Below are 16,546 nucleotides of genomic sequence, written 5' to 3' on the forward strand. Positions count from 1 at the left end.
CCCATATCCCCCCCCCCAGAGGTGTGTATGAGCCCCCCATGCCCCCCCCCGCCCCCCCCGCCCCCCGTACCCCCCCCGCGGTGTGTGTGAGCCCCCCATCTCCCCCCCCCGTGCCCCCCCGACCCCCATATCCCCCCCCCAGAGGTGCGTGTGAGCCCCCATGTCCCCCCCCCGAGGTGCGTGTGTCCCCCCTGTGCCCCCCCCGCCCCCCATATCCCCCCCCCAGAGGTGTGTATGAGCCCCCCATGTCCCCCCCCCGAGGTGTGTGTGTCCCCCCGTGCCCCCCCGCCCCCCATGTCCCCCCCCGAGGTGTGTGTGACCCCCCCCGCCCCCCATACCCCCCCCCAGAGGTGCGTGTCCCCCCCCGTGCCCCCCCCGCCCCCCCATATTCCACCCCCAGAGGAGCGTGTGTCCCCCCGTGCCCCCCCCGCCCCCCATACCCCCCGAGGTGTGTATGAGCCCCCCATGTCCCCCCCCCGTGCCCCCCCCGCCCCCATATCCCCCCCCCAGAGGTGTGTGTGAGCCCCCATGTCCCCCCCCCGTGCCCCCCCGCCCCCCATATCCCCCCCCAGAGGTGTGTATGAGCCCCCATGTCCCCCCCCCGAGGTGTGTGTGTCCCCCCCGTGCCCCCCCGCCCCCCATGTCCCCCCCCAGAGGAGCGTGTGAGCCCCCCATGTCCCCCCCCGTGCCCCCCCGCCCCCATACCCCCCCGAGGTGTGTATGAGCCCCCCATGTCCCCCCCAGAGGCGTGTGTGCCCCCCCCGCCCCCCATACCCCCCCCGAGGTGTGTGTGTCCCCCCCCCCGTGCCCCCCCCCGCCCCCCCCGCCCCCCATGCCCCCCGTGCCCCCGCCCCTGACGCCGTGCCCGCAGAGCTGGCGGTGGGCCGCCCGCAGGAGTTCCGGGTGGAGGCGGAGGGCGCGGGGGGGCAGGGCCGCGTGGGGGTGTCGCTGACGGGCCCCTCGGGCCGGGCCCTGCCCTGCGCCCTGCGGCCCGGCCCCCCCGGCGGCCCCCACCGCGCCGCCTTCACCCCCCCCGAGGAGGGGCCCTACCGCCTGGAGGTCACCTACGACGGGCACCCGCTGCCGGGGGGGCCCTTCTGCCTGGAGGCCACGCTGCCCCCCGACCCCAGCAAGGCGAGGGGGGGCGCCGCGGGGGGGGCGGGGGGGGGGGGGGATAATTGGGGGGGGTGGAAGGGGGGGGAGGCAATAGTGGGGGGGAGGGTTGGGGGGGCAATAGTGGGGGGGAATAATTGAGGGGGGAATAGTTGGGGGGGCGGGACGGGGGGGGGGATAATTGGGGGGGGGGCGAGAGTGGGGGGGGAAATAGTGAGGGGGGGAATAGTGGGGGGGTGATAGTGTGAGGGGAGGGGGGGAATAGTTGGGGGGAGCGGAACGGGGGGGGAAGGGGGGGCGGGGGTGGGGGGGGGGAATAATTGGGGGGGGCGGGAGTGTGTGGGGGGGAATAATCGGGGGGGGCGGGAGTGGGGGTGGGGCAAGGGTGTAAGGGGAGGGGGGAGGTGTCCCCCCTGACCCCATCTCCCCCCCCCTGCCCTGACCCCCTGACCCCCATATCTCCCCCCCCACATCCTGACCCCCCCATCCTGACCCCCGTATCTCCCCCACATCCTGACCCCCATCTCCCCCACATCCTGACCCCCATCTCCCCGCCTCCAACCCTGACCCCCATCTCCCCGCCTCCAACCCTGACCCCCATATCTCCCCCCCCCACATCCTGACCCCCATCTCCCCCCCCTGCCCTGACCCCATCTCCCCCCCGCCTGACCCCCATATCTCCCTCCCCACATCCTGACCCCCATATCTCCCCCCCACATCCTGACCCCCCACATCCTGACCCCCATATCTCCCCCCACATCCTGACCCCCCCATCCTGACCCCCATCTCCCCCCCAACCCTGACCCCCATATCTCCCCCCCCCCATCCTGACCCCCCCATCCTGACCCCCATATCTTCCCCCCCACATACTGACCCCCCACATCCCGACCCCCATATCTCCCCCCCCACATCCTGACCCCCATATCTTCCCCCCCCACATCCTGACCCCCCACATCCTGACCCCCATCTCCCCCCCCAACCCTGACCCCCATATCTCCTCCCCACATCCTGACCCCCCCCACCCTGACCCCCATATCTCCCCCGCCACATCCTGACCCCCCACATCCTGACCCCCATCTCCCCCCCCCGCCCTGACCCCCATATCTCCCCCCCACATCCTGACCCCCATCTCCCCACCCCACCCTGACCCCCATATCTCCCCCCCCACATCCTGACCCCCCACATCCTGACCCCCCATCCTGACCCCCATATCTTCCCCCCCACATCCTGACCCCCCACATCCTGACCCCCATCTCCCCCCCCTATCCTGACCCCCATGTCTCCCCCCCCAACCCTGACCCCCATATCTTCCTGCCTCCAACCCTGACGCCCCCCATCCTGACCCCCATATCTTCCCCCCCACATCCTGACCCCCCACATCCTGACCCCCATATCTTCCCCCCCACATCCTGACCCCCATATCTTCCCCCCCCACATCCTGACCCCCATATCTCCCCCCCCATCCTGACCCCCATCTCCCCCCCTGCCCTGACCCCCATATCTCCCCCACATCCTGACCCCCCCCATCCTGACCCCCATATCTCCCCCCCCCCATCCTGACCCCTGCACCCTGATCCCCATCTCCCCCCACATCCTGACCCCCATATCTCCCCCCCCCCATCCTGACCCCCCCACATCCTGACCCCCATATCTCCCCCCACATCCTGACCCCCATCTCCTCTCTCCCCCCCTTTAGGTGTGTGCCTACGGGCCGGGCCTGCAGGGGGGTCGCGTGGGGTGCCGGCCCCCTTCACCATCGACACCAAGGGGGGCGGGCACGGGGGGGCTGGGGCTGACGGTGGAGGGTCCCTGCGAGGCCAAGATGGAGTGTCAGGACAACGGCGACGGCTCCTGCTCCGTCTCCTACCTGCCGGCCCAGCCGGGCGACTACGCCATCAACATCCTCTTCGCCGGCGCCCACATCCCGGCTCCCCCTTCAAGGCCGTCGTCCTCCCCGTCTTCGACGCCACAAGGTGACGGCCAGCGGCCCGGCTTGGAAGGAGCCCGGGCCGGCGAAACGGCCGCCTTCACGGTGGACTGTAGCCAAGCGGGCGAGGCCGAGCTGACCATCGAGATCGGGGCGGGCGAGGGCGGCGACGGGGGCAAAGCGGAGGTGCTCATCCGCAACAACCGGGACGGCACCTACGCCATCACCTACACCCCGGCCCGCCCCGGCTCCTACACCATCACCGTCAAGTACGGCGGCCACCCCGTCCCCAAGTTCCCCGTCCGCGTCACCGTCGACCCGGCCGTGGACACCGGCGCCGTCAAGGTCTACGGGAAGGGAGTGGAGCCCAGAGGTGAGGGCAAAGGGGCGGCTGCCCCCCAACCCCCCCCCGGGGCGTCTCCACCCACGGGCACCACCGTGGGCACCACCAGGGGCATCACCAGGGGCATCACCGGGGGTATCTGCTCCCCATGGGCACCACCGTGGGCATCACCATGGGCATCACCAGGGGCATCACCAGGGGCATCTCCTCCCCATGGCACCACCATGGGCATCACCAGGGGCATCACCAGGGGCATCACCAGGGGTATCTCCTCCCCATGGGCACCACCATGGGCACCACCATGGGCATCACCATGGGCATCACCAGGGGTATCCTCCTCCCATGGGCACCACCATGGGCACCACCAGGGGCATCACCATGGGCATCACCGGGGGTATCTCCTCCCCATGGGTACCACCGTGGGCACCACCATGGGCATCACCATGGGCATCACCAGGGGTATCTCCTCCCCATGGGCACCACCATGGGCACCACCAGGGGCATCACCATGGGCATCACCGGGGGTATCTCCTCCCCATGGGCACCACCATGGGCATCACCAGGGGCATCACCATGGGCATCACCGGGGGTATCTCCTCCCCATGGGCACCACCATGGGCATCACCAGGGGCATCACTGGGGGCATCTCCATCCATGGGCACCACCATGGGCACCACCAGGGGCATCACCGGGGCATCTCTTCCCCATGGGCACCACCATGGGCATCTCCACCCATGGGCATCCCATCCCTGTGGGCATCTCCTTGCCATGGGCAACACCATGGGCATCTGCTCCCAGTGGGCACTCCCAGGGGCATCTTCTCCCCATGGGCACCACCGGGGGCATCTCCACCCATGGGCACCACCATGGGCATCACCATGGGCATCACCGGGGCATCTCCTCCCCATGGGCACCACCAGGGGCATCTTCTCCCCATGGGCATCACCAGGGGCACCACCATGGGCATCTCCTCCCATGGGCATCACCAGGGTATCTCCTCCCCATGGGCACCACCAGGGGCATCTCCACCCATGGGCACCACCATGGGCATCACCAGGGCATCTCCTCCCCATGGGCATCACCAGGGGTATCTCCTCCCCATGGGCACCACCAGGGGCATCTTCTCCCCATGGGCATCACCAGGGGCATCTCCACCCATGGGCACGACCATGGGCATCACCAGGGCATCTCCTCCCCATGGGCACCACCAGGGGCATCTTCTCCCCATGGGCATCACCATGGGCATCACCAGGGGTATCTCCTCCCCATGGGCACCACCGGGGGCGTCTCCAACCATGGGCACCACCATGGGCGTCTCCAGCCATGGGCATCCCATCCCTGTGGGCATCTCCTTGCCATGGACACCACCATGGCATCTCGTCCCCATGGGCACCACCAGGGGCATCTCCTCCTCATGGGCATCCCATCCCTGTGGGCATCTGCTCCCCATGGGCACCACCGGGGGTATCTCCACCCGTGGGCACCACCAGGGGCATCTTCTCACTGTGGGCATCTCCACCCATGGCCATCCCATCCCTGTGGGCATCTTCTTGCCATGGACACCACATGGGCATCTTCTCCCCATGGGCATCCCCTTGGCCATCCCATCCCTGTGGGCATCTCCTCATGGGCACCGCCATGGGCATCTTCGCCCCATGGACATCCAATCCCTGTGGGCATCTCCTCCCATGGGCACCACCAGGGGCATCTTCTCCCCATGGCCACCCCTATGGACATCTCCCCATGGTCACCTCTTCCCCATGGGCACCTTCCTCTTGGATGGGCAGCCCCATGGGCACCAACATCTCCTCCCCATGGCCACCCCATGGCCACCTCCTCCCCACAGCCACCTTCCTCTTGGATGGGCAGCCCATGGGCACCAACATCTCCCCATGGCCACCTCCTCCCCATGGCCACCCATGGCCACCGCCATGGATATGTGCCCATGGCCATCTGCTCCCCATGGCCACCTTCCTCTTGGATGGGCAGCCCATGGGCACCAACATCTCCCCACGGCCACCCCATGGCCACCTCCTCCCCATGGCCACCCCATGGCCATCACCTCCCCATGGCTACCCCAATGGCCACCTCCTCCCCACAGCCATCTTCTTCTTGGATGGGCATCCCCATGGGCACCAACATCTTCTCCCATGGTCACCTCCTCCCCATGGACACCCCCATGGATATGTGCCCATGGCCATCTTCTCCCATGGCCACCTTCCTCTTGGATGGGCAGCCCCATGGGCACCAACATCTCCCCATGACCACCAACATCACCCCATGGCCACCTCCTCCCATGGCCACCCCATGGCCATCTCCTCCCATGGTCACCCCCATGGATATGTGCCCATGGCCATCTCCTCCCCATGGCCACCTTCCTCTGGATGGGCAGCCCCATGGGCACCAACATCTCCCACGGCCACCCCATGGCCACCTCCTCCCCATGGCCACCCCCATGGCCATCACCTCCCCATGGCTACCCCAATGGCCACCTCCTCCCCACAGCCATCTTCTTCTTGATGGGCATCCCATGGGCACCAACATCTTCTCCCCATGGTCACCTCCTCCCCATGGACACCCCCATGGATATGTGCCCATGGCCATCTTCTCCCCATGGCCACCTTCCTCTTGGATGGGCAGCCCCATGGGCACCAACATCTCCCCATGACCACCAACATCACCCATGGCCACCTCCTCCCCATGGCCACCCCATGGCCATCTCCTCCCCATGGTCACCCCCATGGATATGTGCCCATGGCCATCTTCTCCCCATGGCCAACCTTCCTCTTGGATGGGCAGCCCCATGGGCACCAACATCTCCTCCCCATGGCCACCTTATGGCCATCACCTCCCCATGGCCACCCCTATGGCCATCTCCCCATGGCCACGTTCTCCCCATGGCCACCTTCCTCTTGGATGGGCAGCCCCATGGGCACCAACATCTCCCCATGGCCACCTCCTCCCCATGGCTACCCATGGCCATCTCCTCCCCATGGTCACCCCCATGCCATCTCCCCATGGCCACCTCCTCCCCACGGTCACCTTCCTCTTGGATGGGCAGCCCCATGGGCACCAACATCTCCCCACGGCCACCCCATGGCCATCACCTCCCCATGGCCACCCCCATGGCCATCTCCCCATGGCCACCTCCTCCCCATGGCCACCTTCCTCTTGGATGGGCAGCCCATGGGCACCAACATCTCCCCACGGCCACCCCATGGCCATCACCTCCCCATGGCCACCCCTATGGACATCTCCCCATGGCCACCTCCTCCCCATGGCCACCTTCCTCTTGGATGGGCAGCCCCATGGGCACCAACATCTCCCCACGGCCACCCCATGGCCATCACCTCCCCATGGCCACCCCTATGGACATCTCCCATGGCCACCTCCTCCCCATGGCCACCTTCCTCTTGGATGGGCAGCCCCATGGGCACCAACATCTCCCCATGGCCACCTCCTCCCCATGGCCACCCTTATGGACATCTCCCCATGGTCACCTCTTCCCCATGGACACCTTCCTCTTGGATGGGAAGCCCCATGGGCACCAACATCTCCCCATGGCCACCTTCTCCCCATGGCCACCCCGTGGCCATCTCCTCCCCATGGCCACCCCCATGGCCATCACCTCCCCATGGCTACCCCCATGGCCACCTGTTCCCTGCAACCACCTTCTTCTTGGATGGGCATCTCCATGGCACCAACGTCTCCCCATGGCCACCTCCTCCCCATGGCCACCTTCCTCTTGGATGGGCAGCCCCATGGGCACCAACATCTCCCCACGGCCACCATCTCCCATGGCCACCTCCTCCCCATGGGGGGGGTCTCCCCGGGGGCTGCCCTCCTGGAGAAGGTGTGGAGCCCCCCGAGGGGGTGGGGTGTCAGCGGGCAGGAGCCCCCCCCTCACCCTTGTGTGTCCCCCCCCCCCCCAGGGGTGCTGCGGGAGGTGGGCACCGACTTCACGGTGGACGCCCGGAGCCTCACCAAGACGGGGGGGCCCCACGTCAAGGCCCGGGTGGTCAATCCCTCGGGGGCCACCACCGACACCTACGTCACCGACCACGGCGACGGCACCTACCGCGTGGACTACACCCCCTACGAGGACGGTGAGCGACCCCCCCCGCGCCCCCCCCGACACCCCGAACCCCCCCCGGCACCCCCAAAAAACCCCCGCGAGCCTAAACCCCCCCCCGGGAGCCCAAAACCCACCCCGGGGCCCCCAAAAACCCCCCCGGGAGCCCCCAAAACCCCCCGGACCCCCAAAAAAACCCCGGGAGCCTTAACCCCCCCCGGGAGCCCTAAAAACCCCCCCTGGCACCCCCAAAAACCCCCCTGGGACCCCCAAAACACACCCTCGGGAGCCCAAACCCCCCCCCCCCCGGGAGCCCCAAAACCCTCACAGCACCCCAAAAAACCCCCGGGAGCCCACCCCCCCCCCCCCGGGAGCCCAAAAACCCACCCCCAGGACCCCCAAAACTCCCCCCGGCACCCCAAAAAAAAACCCTGGGACCCCCAAACCCCCCCGGGAGCCCAAAAACCCACCCCGGGAGCCCAAAACCCCCCCGGGAGCCTAAACCCCCCCCCTGGGAGCCCCAAAACCCCACCCGGGAGCCCCAAAACCCACCCCGGGAGCCCAAAACCCCCCCCCGGAGCCCCAAACCCTCACAGGCACCCCAAAACCCCCCCGGGAGCCTAAACCCCCCCCGGGACCCCCAAAACCCACCCCGGACCCCCAAAAAACCCCGGGAGCCCAAACCCCCCCCGGGAGCCCAAAAACCCACCCCAGGACCCCCAAAAACCCCCGGGAGCCCAACCCCCCCCCCCCCCGGGAGCCCAAAAACCCCCCTGGGACCCCCAAAAAACCCCCGGGAGCCCCAAAAACCCACCCTCAGGACCCCCAAAAACCCCCGGGAGCCCAACCCCCCCCCCCGGGAGCCCAAAACCCCCCCCGGCACCCCCAAAAATCTCCCGGGAGCCTAAAAACCCCCCGGGACCCCCAAAACCCACCCCCGGGACCCCAAAAACCCCCCAGGAGCCCCAAAACCCACCCCAGGACCCCCCAAAACCCCCCGAGAGCCTAAAAACCCCCTGGGACCCCAAAACTCCCCCCGGGAGCCCCAACCCCCCCCCGGCACCCAAAACCCCCCCTGGGACCTAATTCCCCCCTGGGACCCCCAAAACCCACCCGGGAGCCCCAAAAAACCCCCCGGGAGCCCCCAAAACCCCCTGGGACCCCAACCCCCCCCCGGGAGCCCAAAAACCCCCCCCCCGGGCGCCCCAACCCCCCCCCTGGGACCCCAATTCCCCCCCGGGACCCCCAAAACCCACCCCCAGGAGCCCCAAAAACCCCCGGGACCCCCAAAACCCCCCCGTGAGCCCAAAACCCCCCCCGGGAGCCCCAAAACCCACCCCAGGACCCCCAAAAACCCCCTGGGAGCCCAAACCCCCCCCCCGGGAGCCCAAAAACCCCCGGGACCCCCAAAAACCCCCGGGAGCCCAAACCCCCCCCCGGGAGCCCAAAACCCCCCCCCGGGACCCCCAAAACCCACTGCGGGACCCCCAAAAAAATCCCGGGAGCCCAACCCCCCCCCCGGGAGCCAAAAACCCCCGGGACCCCAAAAACCCCCCGAGAGCCTAAAACCCCCCCCCGGGACCCCCAAAACCCACTCCCGGCACCCCCAAAACCCCCCCGGGAGCCTAAAAACCCCTCTGGGACCCCCAAAACCCCCCCCGGGACCCCCAAAAACCCCCCGGGACCCCAAACCCCACCCCAGGACCCCAAACCCCCCCCAGGGCCCCAATTCCCCCCCGGATCCCCAAAGCCCCCCTGGGACCCCCAAAACCCACCCCGGGCCCCCCAAACCCCCTCCCCGGGACCCCAAATTCCCCCCCTGGGACCCCAAACCCCACCCCGGACCCCCAACCCCCTCCTGGGACCCCCACCCCCACCCCCTGGGACCCCAAAACCCACCCCCAGGGACCCTGACCCCCCCAGGGACCTCCAGAACGCCCCCCGAGGACCCTCAAACCCCCAAGACCCCCCAAAACCCAACCAGGGACCCCAACCTGCCCCCCAACCCCAACCAGGACCTCCAAACCCTCTGAGACCCCACCAAGGGACCCCCAAACTCCTTGAGAACCTCCTCAACCCCCAACCGGGGACCCCCAAACCCCCTGAGACCCCACAAGGGACCCCCAAATTCCTTGAGAACCTTCTCGCAGCCCAACCAAGGACCCGTAACCCCTGAGACCCCCAAAACCCCAACCAGGGACCCCCAAAGCCCCTGAAGACCCCCCAAAATCCCACCAAGGGACCCCCAAATCCCTTGAGACCCCCCCAAAACCCCAACCAGGGACCCCAACCTGCCCCCAAACCCCAACCAGGGACCTCCAAACCCCCTGAGACCCCACCAAGGGACCCCCAAATTCCTTGAGAACCTTCTCAAAGCCCAACCAGGGACCTCTAAACCCCTGAGACCCCCAAAACCCCAACCAGGGACCCCCAACCTGCCCCCAAACCCCAACCAGGGACCTCCAAACCCCCTGAGACCCCACCAAGGAACCTCCAACCCCCCCTGAGACCCCCCAAAACCCAACCAGGACCCCCAAACCCTAACCAGGGACCTCCAAACCCCCTGAGACCCCACCAAGGGACCTCCAACCCCCATGAGAACCCCCAAAACCCCAACCAGGGACCCCCAAACCCCAACCAGGGACCTCCAAACCCCTGAGACCCCACCAAGGGACCTCCAACCCCCATGAGACCCCCCAAAGCCCCAACCAGGGACCCCCAAACCCCAACCAGGGACCTCCAAACCCCCTGAGACCCCACCAAGGGACCTCCAACCCCATGAGACCCCCCAAAACCCCAACCAGGACCCCCAAACCCCAACCAGGGACCTCCAAACCCCCTGAGACCCCACCAAGGGACCTCCAACCCCCATGAGACCCCCCCAAAACCCAACCAGGGACCCCCAAACCCCGTGAGACCCCACCAAGGGACCCCCAAACTCCTTGAGAACCTCCTCAACCCCCAAGCGGGGACCCCCCGGGCCCCCCCCCGCCCCCAGCCCCGGTGGGAGCGAGGGGTGACGGCGTGTCCCCGTGTCCCCAGGCGTGCACCGGGTGGAGGTGACCTACGACGACGTGGCGGTCCCCCAAGAGCCCCTTCCGCGTGGGGGTGGCGGAGGGCTGTGACCCCACCCGCGTGCGGGCGCACGGGCCCGGCCTGGAGGGCGGCCTGGTGGGCAAGGCCAACCGCTTCACCGTGGAGACCAGGTGGGCACCGGGCCACCGGCCACCTCCGTCCCGGGCCACCAACCCCCCACCTCCGTCCCTTCCCCTGGAGGCGCCACCTCCATCCTTCTCCATTGGTTGTGCCACCTCCATGGTGACATCCCATGGCACCAACCCGCCACCTCCATCCCTTCCCCTGGAGGTGCCATCTCCATCCTCCTCCACTGGACGTGCCACCTCCATGGTGACATCCCATGGCACCAACCTCCCATCTCCATCCCTTCCCCTGGAGCTGCCATCTCCATCCTCCTCCATTGGATGTGCCACCTCCATGGTGACATCCCATGTCACCAACCCCCCACCTCCGTCCCTTCCCCTGGAGGTGCCACCTCCATCCCATGCCACCAACCCACCACCTCCGTCCCTTCCCCTGGAGGTGCCACCTCCATCCTCCTCCACTGGACGTGCCACCTCCATCCCATGCCACCTCCATCCTCCTCCATTGGACGTGCCACCTCCATGGTGACATCCCATGGCACCAACCTCCCACCTCCATCCCTTCCCCTGGAGGTGCCACCTCCATCCTCCTCCATTGGATGTGCCACCTCCATGGTGACATCCCATGACACCAACCCGCCACCTCCATCCCTTCCCCTGGAGGTGCCACCTCCATCCCATGTCACCAACCCGCCACCTTCGTCCCTTCCCCTGGAGGTGCCACCTCCATCCTCCTTCACTGGTCGTGCCACCTCCATCCCATGCCACCTCCATCCTCCTCCATTGGATGTGCCACCTCCATGGTGACATCCCATGGCACCAACCCCCCACCTCCGTCCCTTCCCCTGGAGGTGCCACCTCCATCCCATGCCACCAACCTCCCACCTCCATCCCTTCCTGTGGAGGTGCCGCCTCCGTCCTCCTCTACTGGACGTGCCACCTCCATGGTGACATCCCATGCCACCAACCCGCCACCTCTGTCCCTTCCCCTGGACATGCCACCTCCATCCCATGCCACCAACCCGCCACCTCCGTCCCTTCCCCTGGAGGTGCCACCTCCATCCTCCTCCACTGGACGTGCCACCTCCATCCCATGCCACCTCCATCCTCCTCCATTGGATGTGCCACCTCCATGGTGACATCCCATGACACCAACCCCCCACCTCTGTCCCTTCCCCTGGAGGTGCCACCTCCATCCTCCTCCACTGGACGTGCCACCTCCATGGTGACATCCCATGGCACCAACCCGCCACCTCCATCCCTTCCCCTGGATGTGCCACCTCCATCCCATGTCACCAACCCGCCACCTTCGTCCCTTCCCCTGGAGGTGCCACCTCCATCCTCCTCCACTGGTCGTGCCACCTCCATCCCATGCCACCTCCATCCTCCTCCATTGGATGTGCCACCTCCATGGTGACATCCCATGGCACCAACCCACCACCTCCATCCCTTCCCCTGGAGGTGCCACCTCCATCCCATGTCACCAACCCGCCACCTTCGTCCCTTCCCCTGGAGGTGCCACCTCCATCCTCCTCCACTGGTCGTGCCACCTCCATCCCATGCCACCTCCATCCTCCTCCATTGGATGTGCCACCTCCATGGTGACATCCCATGGCACCAACCCGCCACCTCCATCCCTTCCCCTGGAGGTGCCACCTCCATCCTCCTCCTCCACTGGTCGTGCCACCTCCATCCCATGCCACCTCCATGCTCCTCCACTGGACGTGCCACCTCCATGGTGACATCCCATGGCACCAACCCGCCACCTTCGTCCCTTCCCCTGGAGGTGCCACCTCTGTCCTCCTTTACTGGACGTGCCACCTCCATGGTGACATCCCATGTCACCAACCTCCCACCTCTGTCCCTTCCCATGGAGGTGCCACCTCTGTGCTCCTCCACTGGACGTGCCACCTCCATGGTGGCATCCCATGCCACCAACCTCCCACCTCCGTCCCTTCCCATGGAGGTGCCACCTCCATCCCATGCCACCAACCTCCCACCTCTGTCCCTTCCCCTGGAGGTGCTACCTCCATCCTCCTCCTCCACTGGATGTGCCACCTCCATCCCATGCCACCAACATCCCACCTCCATCCCTTCCCATGGAGGTGCCACCTCCATCCCATGTCACCAACCCACCACCTTCATCCCTTCCCCTGGAGGTGCCACCTCCGTCCTCCTCTACTGGACATGCCACCTCCATGGTGGCATCCCATGTCACCAACCCGCCACCTCTGTCCCTTCCCCTGGACATGCCACCTCCATCCCATGCCACCAACCTGCCACCTCCATCCCCTCCCCATGGACGTGCCACCTCCCTCCTTCTCCATTGGACGTGCCACCTCCATCCCATGCCATCACCTGGCACTTCCAACCCCTCCCATGGAGGTGCCACCTCCGTCCTCTTCCATTGGATGTGCCACCACTGTGGCATCTTTGTCCCCCTGCCACGGAGGTGGCACCTCCATCTCCTTGCTGCCAACCCGGCCCCTCCACCCCACTGCCCTGGAGGTGGCACTTCCAACCCCCTGCCACCAACGTGACACCTCCATCCCCTGCCACCAACCTGTCCCCTCCATCTCCATGCCACCAACGTGACACCTCCATCCCCTGCCACCAACCTGGCACCTCCCTCTTCCTACCACGGAGGTGGCACCTCCACCTTCTTGCCATGGAGGTGCCACCTCCATCCTCACGCCACCAACATGGCCCCTCCATCCCCGGGCCGTCGAGGTGGCACTTCCATCCCCCTGCCACCAACCCGTCCCCTCCATCTCCATGCCACCAACGTGACACCTCCATCCTCCTGCCACCAACGTGGCACCTCATTCTTGCTACCATGGAGGTGGCATCTCTGTCCTCTTGCCGTGGAGGTGCCACCTCCATCCTCGTGCCACCTCCATCCTCATGCCACCAACGTGGCCCCTCCATCCCCGTGCCAGGGAGGTGCCACCTCCATCCCCCTGCCACCAACGTGGCCCCTCCATTCCGTTGCCGTGGAGGTGCCACCTCCATCCCCCTGCCACCAATGTGGCGCCTCCGTTCCCTTGCCATGGAGGTGCCACCTCCATCCCCTGCCACCAACCCGTCCCCTCCATCTCCCTACCGCGGAGGTGGCACCTCCATCTCCTTGACACCAACGTGGCATCTCCGTCCTCTTGCTGTGGAGGTGCCACCTCCATCCCCTGCCACCAACCCGTCCCCTCCATCTCCCTACCATGGAGGTGGCACCTCCACCTTCTTGCCGTGGAGGTGCCACCTCCCATCACCCCTCTCCCTCCGGCACCCGCCCCGGTGGTGGCCGCCCCTTCCCCCCGCCCCCGCCCCCCGGCAGCCGCCGCGGTGGCCCTGAGCGGGTGGGTGTCCCCAGGGGGGCTGGCACCGGGGGGCTGGGCCTGGCCATCGAGGGGCCCTCGGAGGCCAAGATGTCCTGCAAGGACAACAAGGACGGGAGCTGCTCGGTGGAGTACGTCCCCTTCACGCCCGGCGACTACGACGTCAACATCACCTTCGGGGGCCACCCCATCCCCGGTGCGTGTGGGGCCGGGGGGAGATGGGGGGCTGAGGTGGGGGGGGGGACGGGACCCACCAGCCCGGCCGTGGGTCGGAGGTGGGTTCCCCGGGGGACCGGCGGGTGGAGGGGGTCACCACCAACCCCGCGGCGACCCCGTGCCTACGCCGAGCCCACCCGTGGGCTGGCCCCACGGCCGCCCCACGGCCACGCCGACCCCGTCCCCGCGTCCTCCCCGTGGACATGCCCACGTTGACCCCATGGCCACAATGACCCCATGGCCACGTTGACCCCAGGCCCATGTTGACCCCTTGAACGTGTTGACCCCATGGCCACGTTGACCCCTTGGGCACATTGACCCCATGGCCACGTTGACCCCATGGCCGTGTTGACCCCATGGCCACGTTGACCCCATGGCCACGTTGACCCCATGCCCACGTTGACCCCATGGCCACATTGACCCCATGGCCGTGTTGACCCTATGGCCCCGTTGACCCTATGGCCCCGTTGACCCCATGGCCACGTTGACCCCATGGCCGTGTTGACCCCATGGCCGTGTTGACCCCATGGCTGTGTTGACCCCATGGCCACGTTGACCCCATGGCCGTGTTGACCCCTTGGATGCTTTGACCCCTTGGACACGTTGACCCCATGGCCAAGTTGACCCCATGGCCACGCCATCCCCCTGCCCCACGTTGACCCCATGCCCATGTTGACCCTGTGGCCATGTAGACCCCATGGCCATGTTGACCCCATGGCCACACCGTCCCCTGCCCCACATTGACCCCATGGCTGTGTTGACCCCATGCCCACATAGACCCCATGGCCACGCCGTCCCCCTGCCCCACATTGACCCCATGCCCACGTAGATCCCCTGCCCCACGTTGACCCCATGGCCATGTTGACCCCATGCCCACATTGACCCCATGGCCATGCCGTCCCCCTGCCCCACGTTGACCCCGTGCCCATGTTGACCCCATGGCCGCGTTGACCCCATGGCCACGCCGTCCCCCTGCCCCACATTGACCCCATGGCCACGCCGTCCCCCTGCCCCACGTTGACCCCATGCCCACGTTGACCCCATAGCCATGCTGTCCCCCTGCCCCACATTGACCCCATGCCCACGTTGACCCCATGGCCACGTAGACCCCATGGCCGCGTTGACCCCATGGCCACGCCGTCCCCCTGCCCCACGTAGACCCCATGCCCACGTTGACCCTGTGCCCACGTTGACCCCATGGCCACGCCGTCCCCCTGCCCCACGTTGACCCCCTGGCCCCGTTGACCCTGTGGCCACGTAGACCCCATGGCTGTCTTGACCCCATGGCCACACTGTCCCCCTGCCCCACACTGACCCCATGGCCACGCCGTCCCCCTGCCCCACGTTGACCCCATGGCCACGTTGACCCCATGCCTGCACCGTCCCCCTGCCCCACATTGACCCCCTGTCCCACGTTGACCCCGTGGCCATGCCATCCCCATGCCCGCGCCGTCCCCCTGCCCCACACTGACCCCCCGCCCCACGTTGCCCCCCTGGCCCCGGTGAGCCCCGTGGCCTCGCCGAGCCGGTGGCCACGTGCCCCCCTGCGGGCGCTGACCCCCGTCCCCCCGGCGCAGGGAGCCCCTTCCGGGTGCGGGTGCAGGAGGTGGTGGACCCCGGGAAGGTGAAATGTTCGGGGCCGGGGCTGGGCCCCAGCGTGAGGGCGCGGGTGCCCCACAGCTTCACGGTGGACTGCAGCGCCGCGGGGCTGGCCCCACTGGAGGTCACGCTGCTGGGACCCTCGGGTAGGTGGGGACGCGCCGTGGGGCGGGGAGGTGGGGGGCGGCGCCGACGGAAAGCTTGCAGGGGGGAACCGGGCCCGTGGGGCGTCCTGTGGGGTGACCTCTTCTATGGGGTGTCCTTCTCCATGGGGTGTTCTCCTCTATGGGGTGTTCTCCTGTGGGGTGGGCGCTTCTATGGGGTGTCCTGACCCATGGGGTGTTCCTGTGGGGTGTCCTGACCCATGGGGTGTCCTTCTCCATGGGGTGTTCTCCTCTATGGGGTGTCCTCCTGTGGGGTGGCCGCCTCTGTGGGGTGTCCTGACCCATGGGGTGTCCTGACCCATGGGGTGTCCTCCTCTATGGGGTGTCCTTCTCCATGGGGTGTCCTCCTGTGGGGTGGCTGCGTCTATGGGGTGTCCTGACCCATGGGGTGTTCCTGTGGGGTGTCCTGACCCATAGGGTGTCTTCCTCTATGGGGTGTTCTCCTCTATGGGGTGTCCTCCTGTGGGGTGGCCGCTTCTATGGGGTGTCCTGACCCATAGGGTGTCCTGTGGGGTGTCCTTCTCCATGGGGTGTTCTCCTCTATGGGGTGTCCTTCTCCATGGGGTGTCCTGACCCATAGGGTGTCCTGTGGGGTGTGCTTCTCCATGGGGTGTCCTTC

At 67.5% G+C, this 16,546-nt stretch overlaps 1 protein-coding gene across 1 annotated transcript in view; it reads left to right on the forward strand.

Moving 5' to 3' along the window:
* Positions 1-831: 831 nt before the first annotated feature.
* LOC134509432 (filamin-C-like) overlaps positions 832-16,546 on the forward strand; it is a gene marked incomplete at its 5' end in the record, with an annotated part of 58,077 nt that continues 42,362 nt past the window's right edge. Inside the window, 7 exon segments of the mRNA XM_063321967.1 lie at positions 832-1,134; positions 2,810-3,413; positions 7,316-7,489; positions 10,498-10,538; positions 10,540-10,661; positions 13,984-14,144; positions 15,742-15,909. Of these exon segments, the coding sequence (XP_063178037.1) occupies positions 832-1,134; positions 2,810-3,413; positions 7,316-7,489; positions 10,498-10,538; positions 10,540-10,661; positions 13,984-14,144; positions 15,742-15,909 (1,573 nt within the window).

Source organism: Chroicocephalus ridibundus, unplaced genomic scaffold (genome assembly GCF_963924245.1).
Source record: "Chroicocephalus ridibundus unplaced genomic scaffold, bChrRid1.1 SCAFFOLD_474, whole genome shotgun sequence".
NCBI lineage: Eukaryota > Metazoa > Chordata > Aves > Charadriiformes > Laridae > Chroicocephalus > Chroicocephalus ridibundus.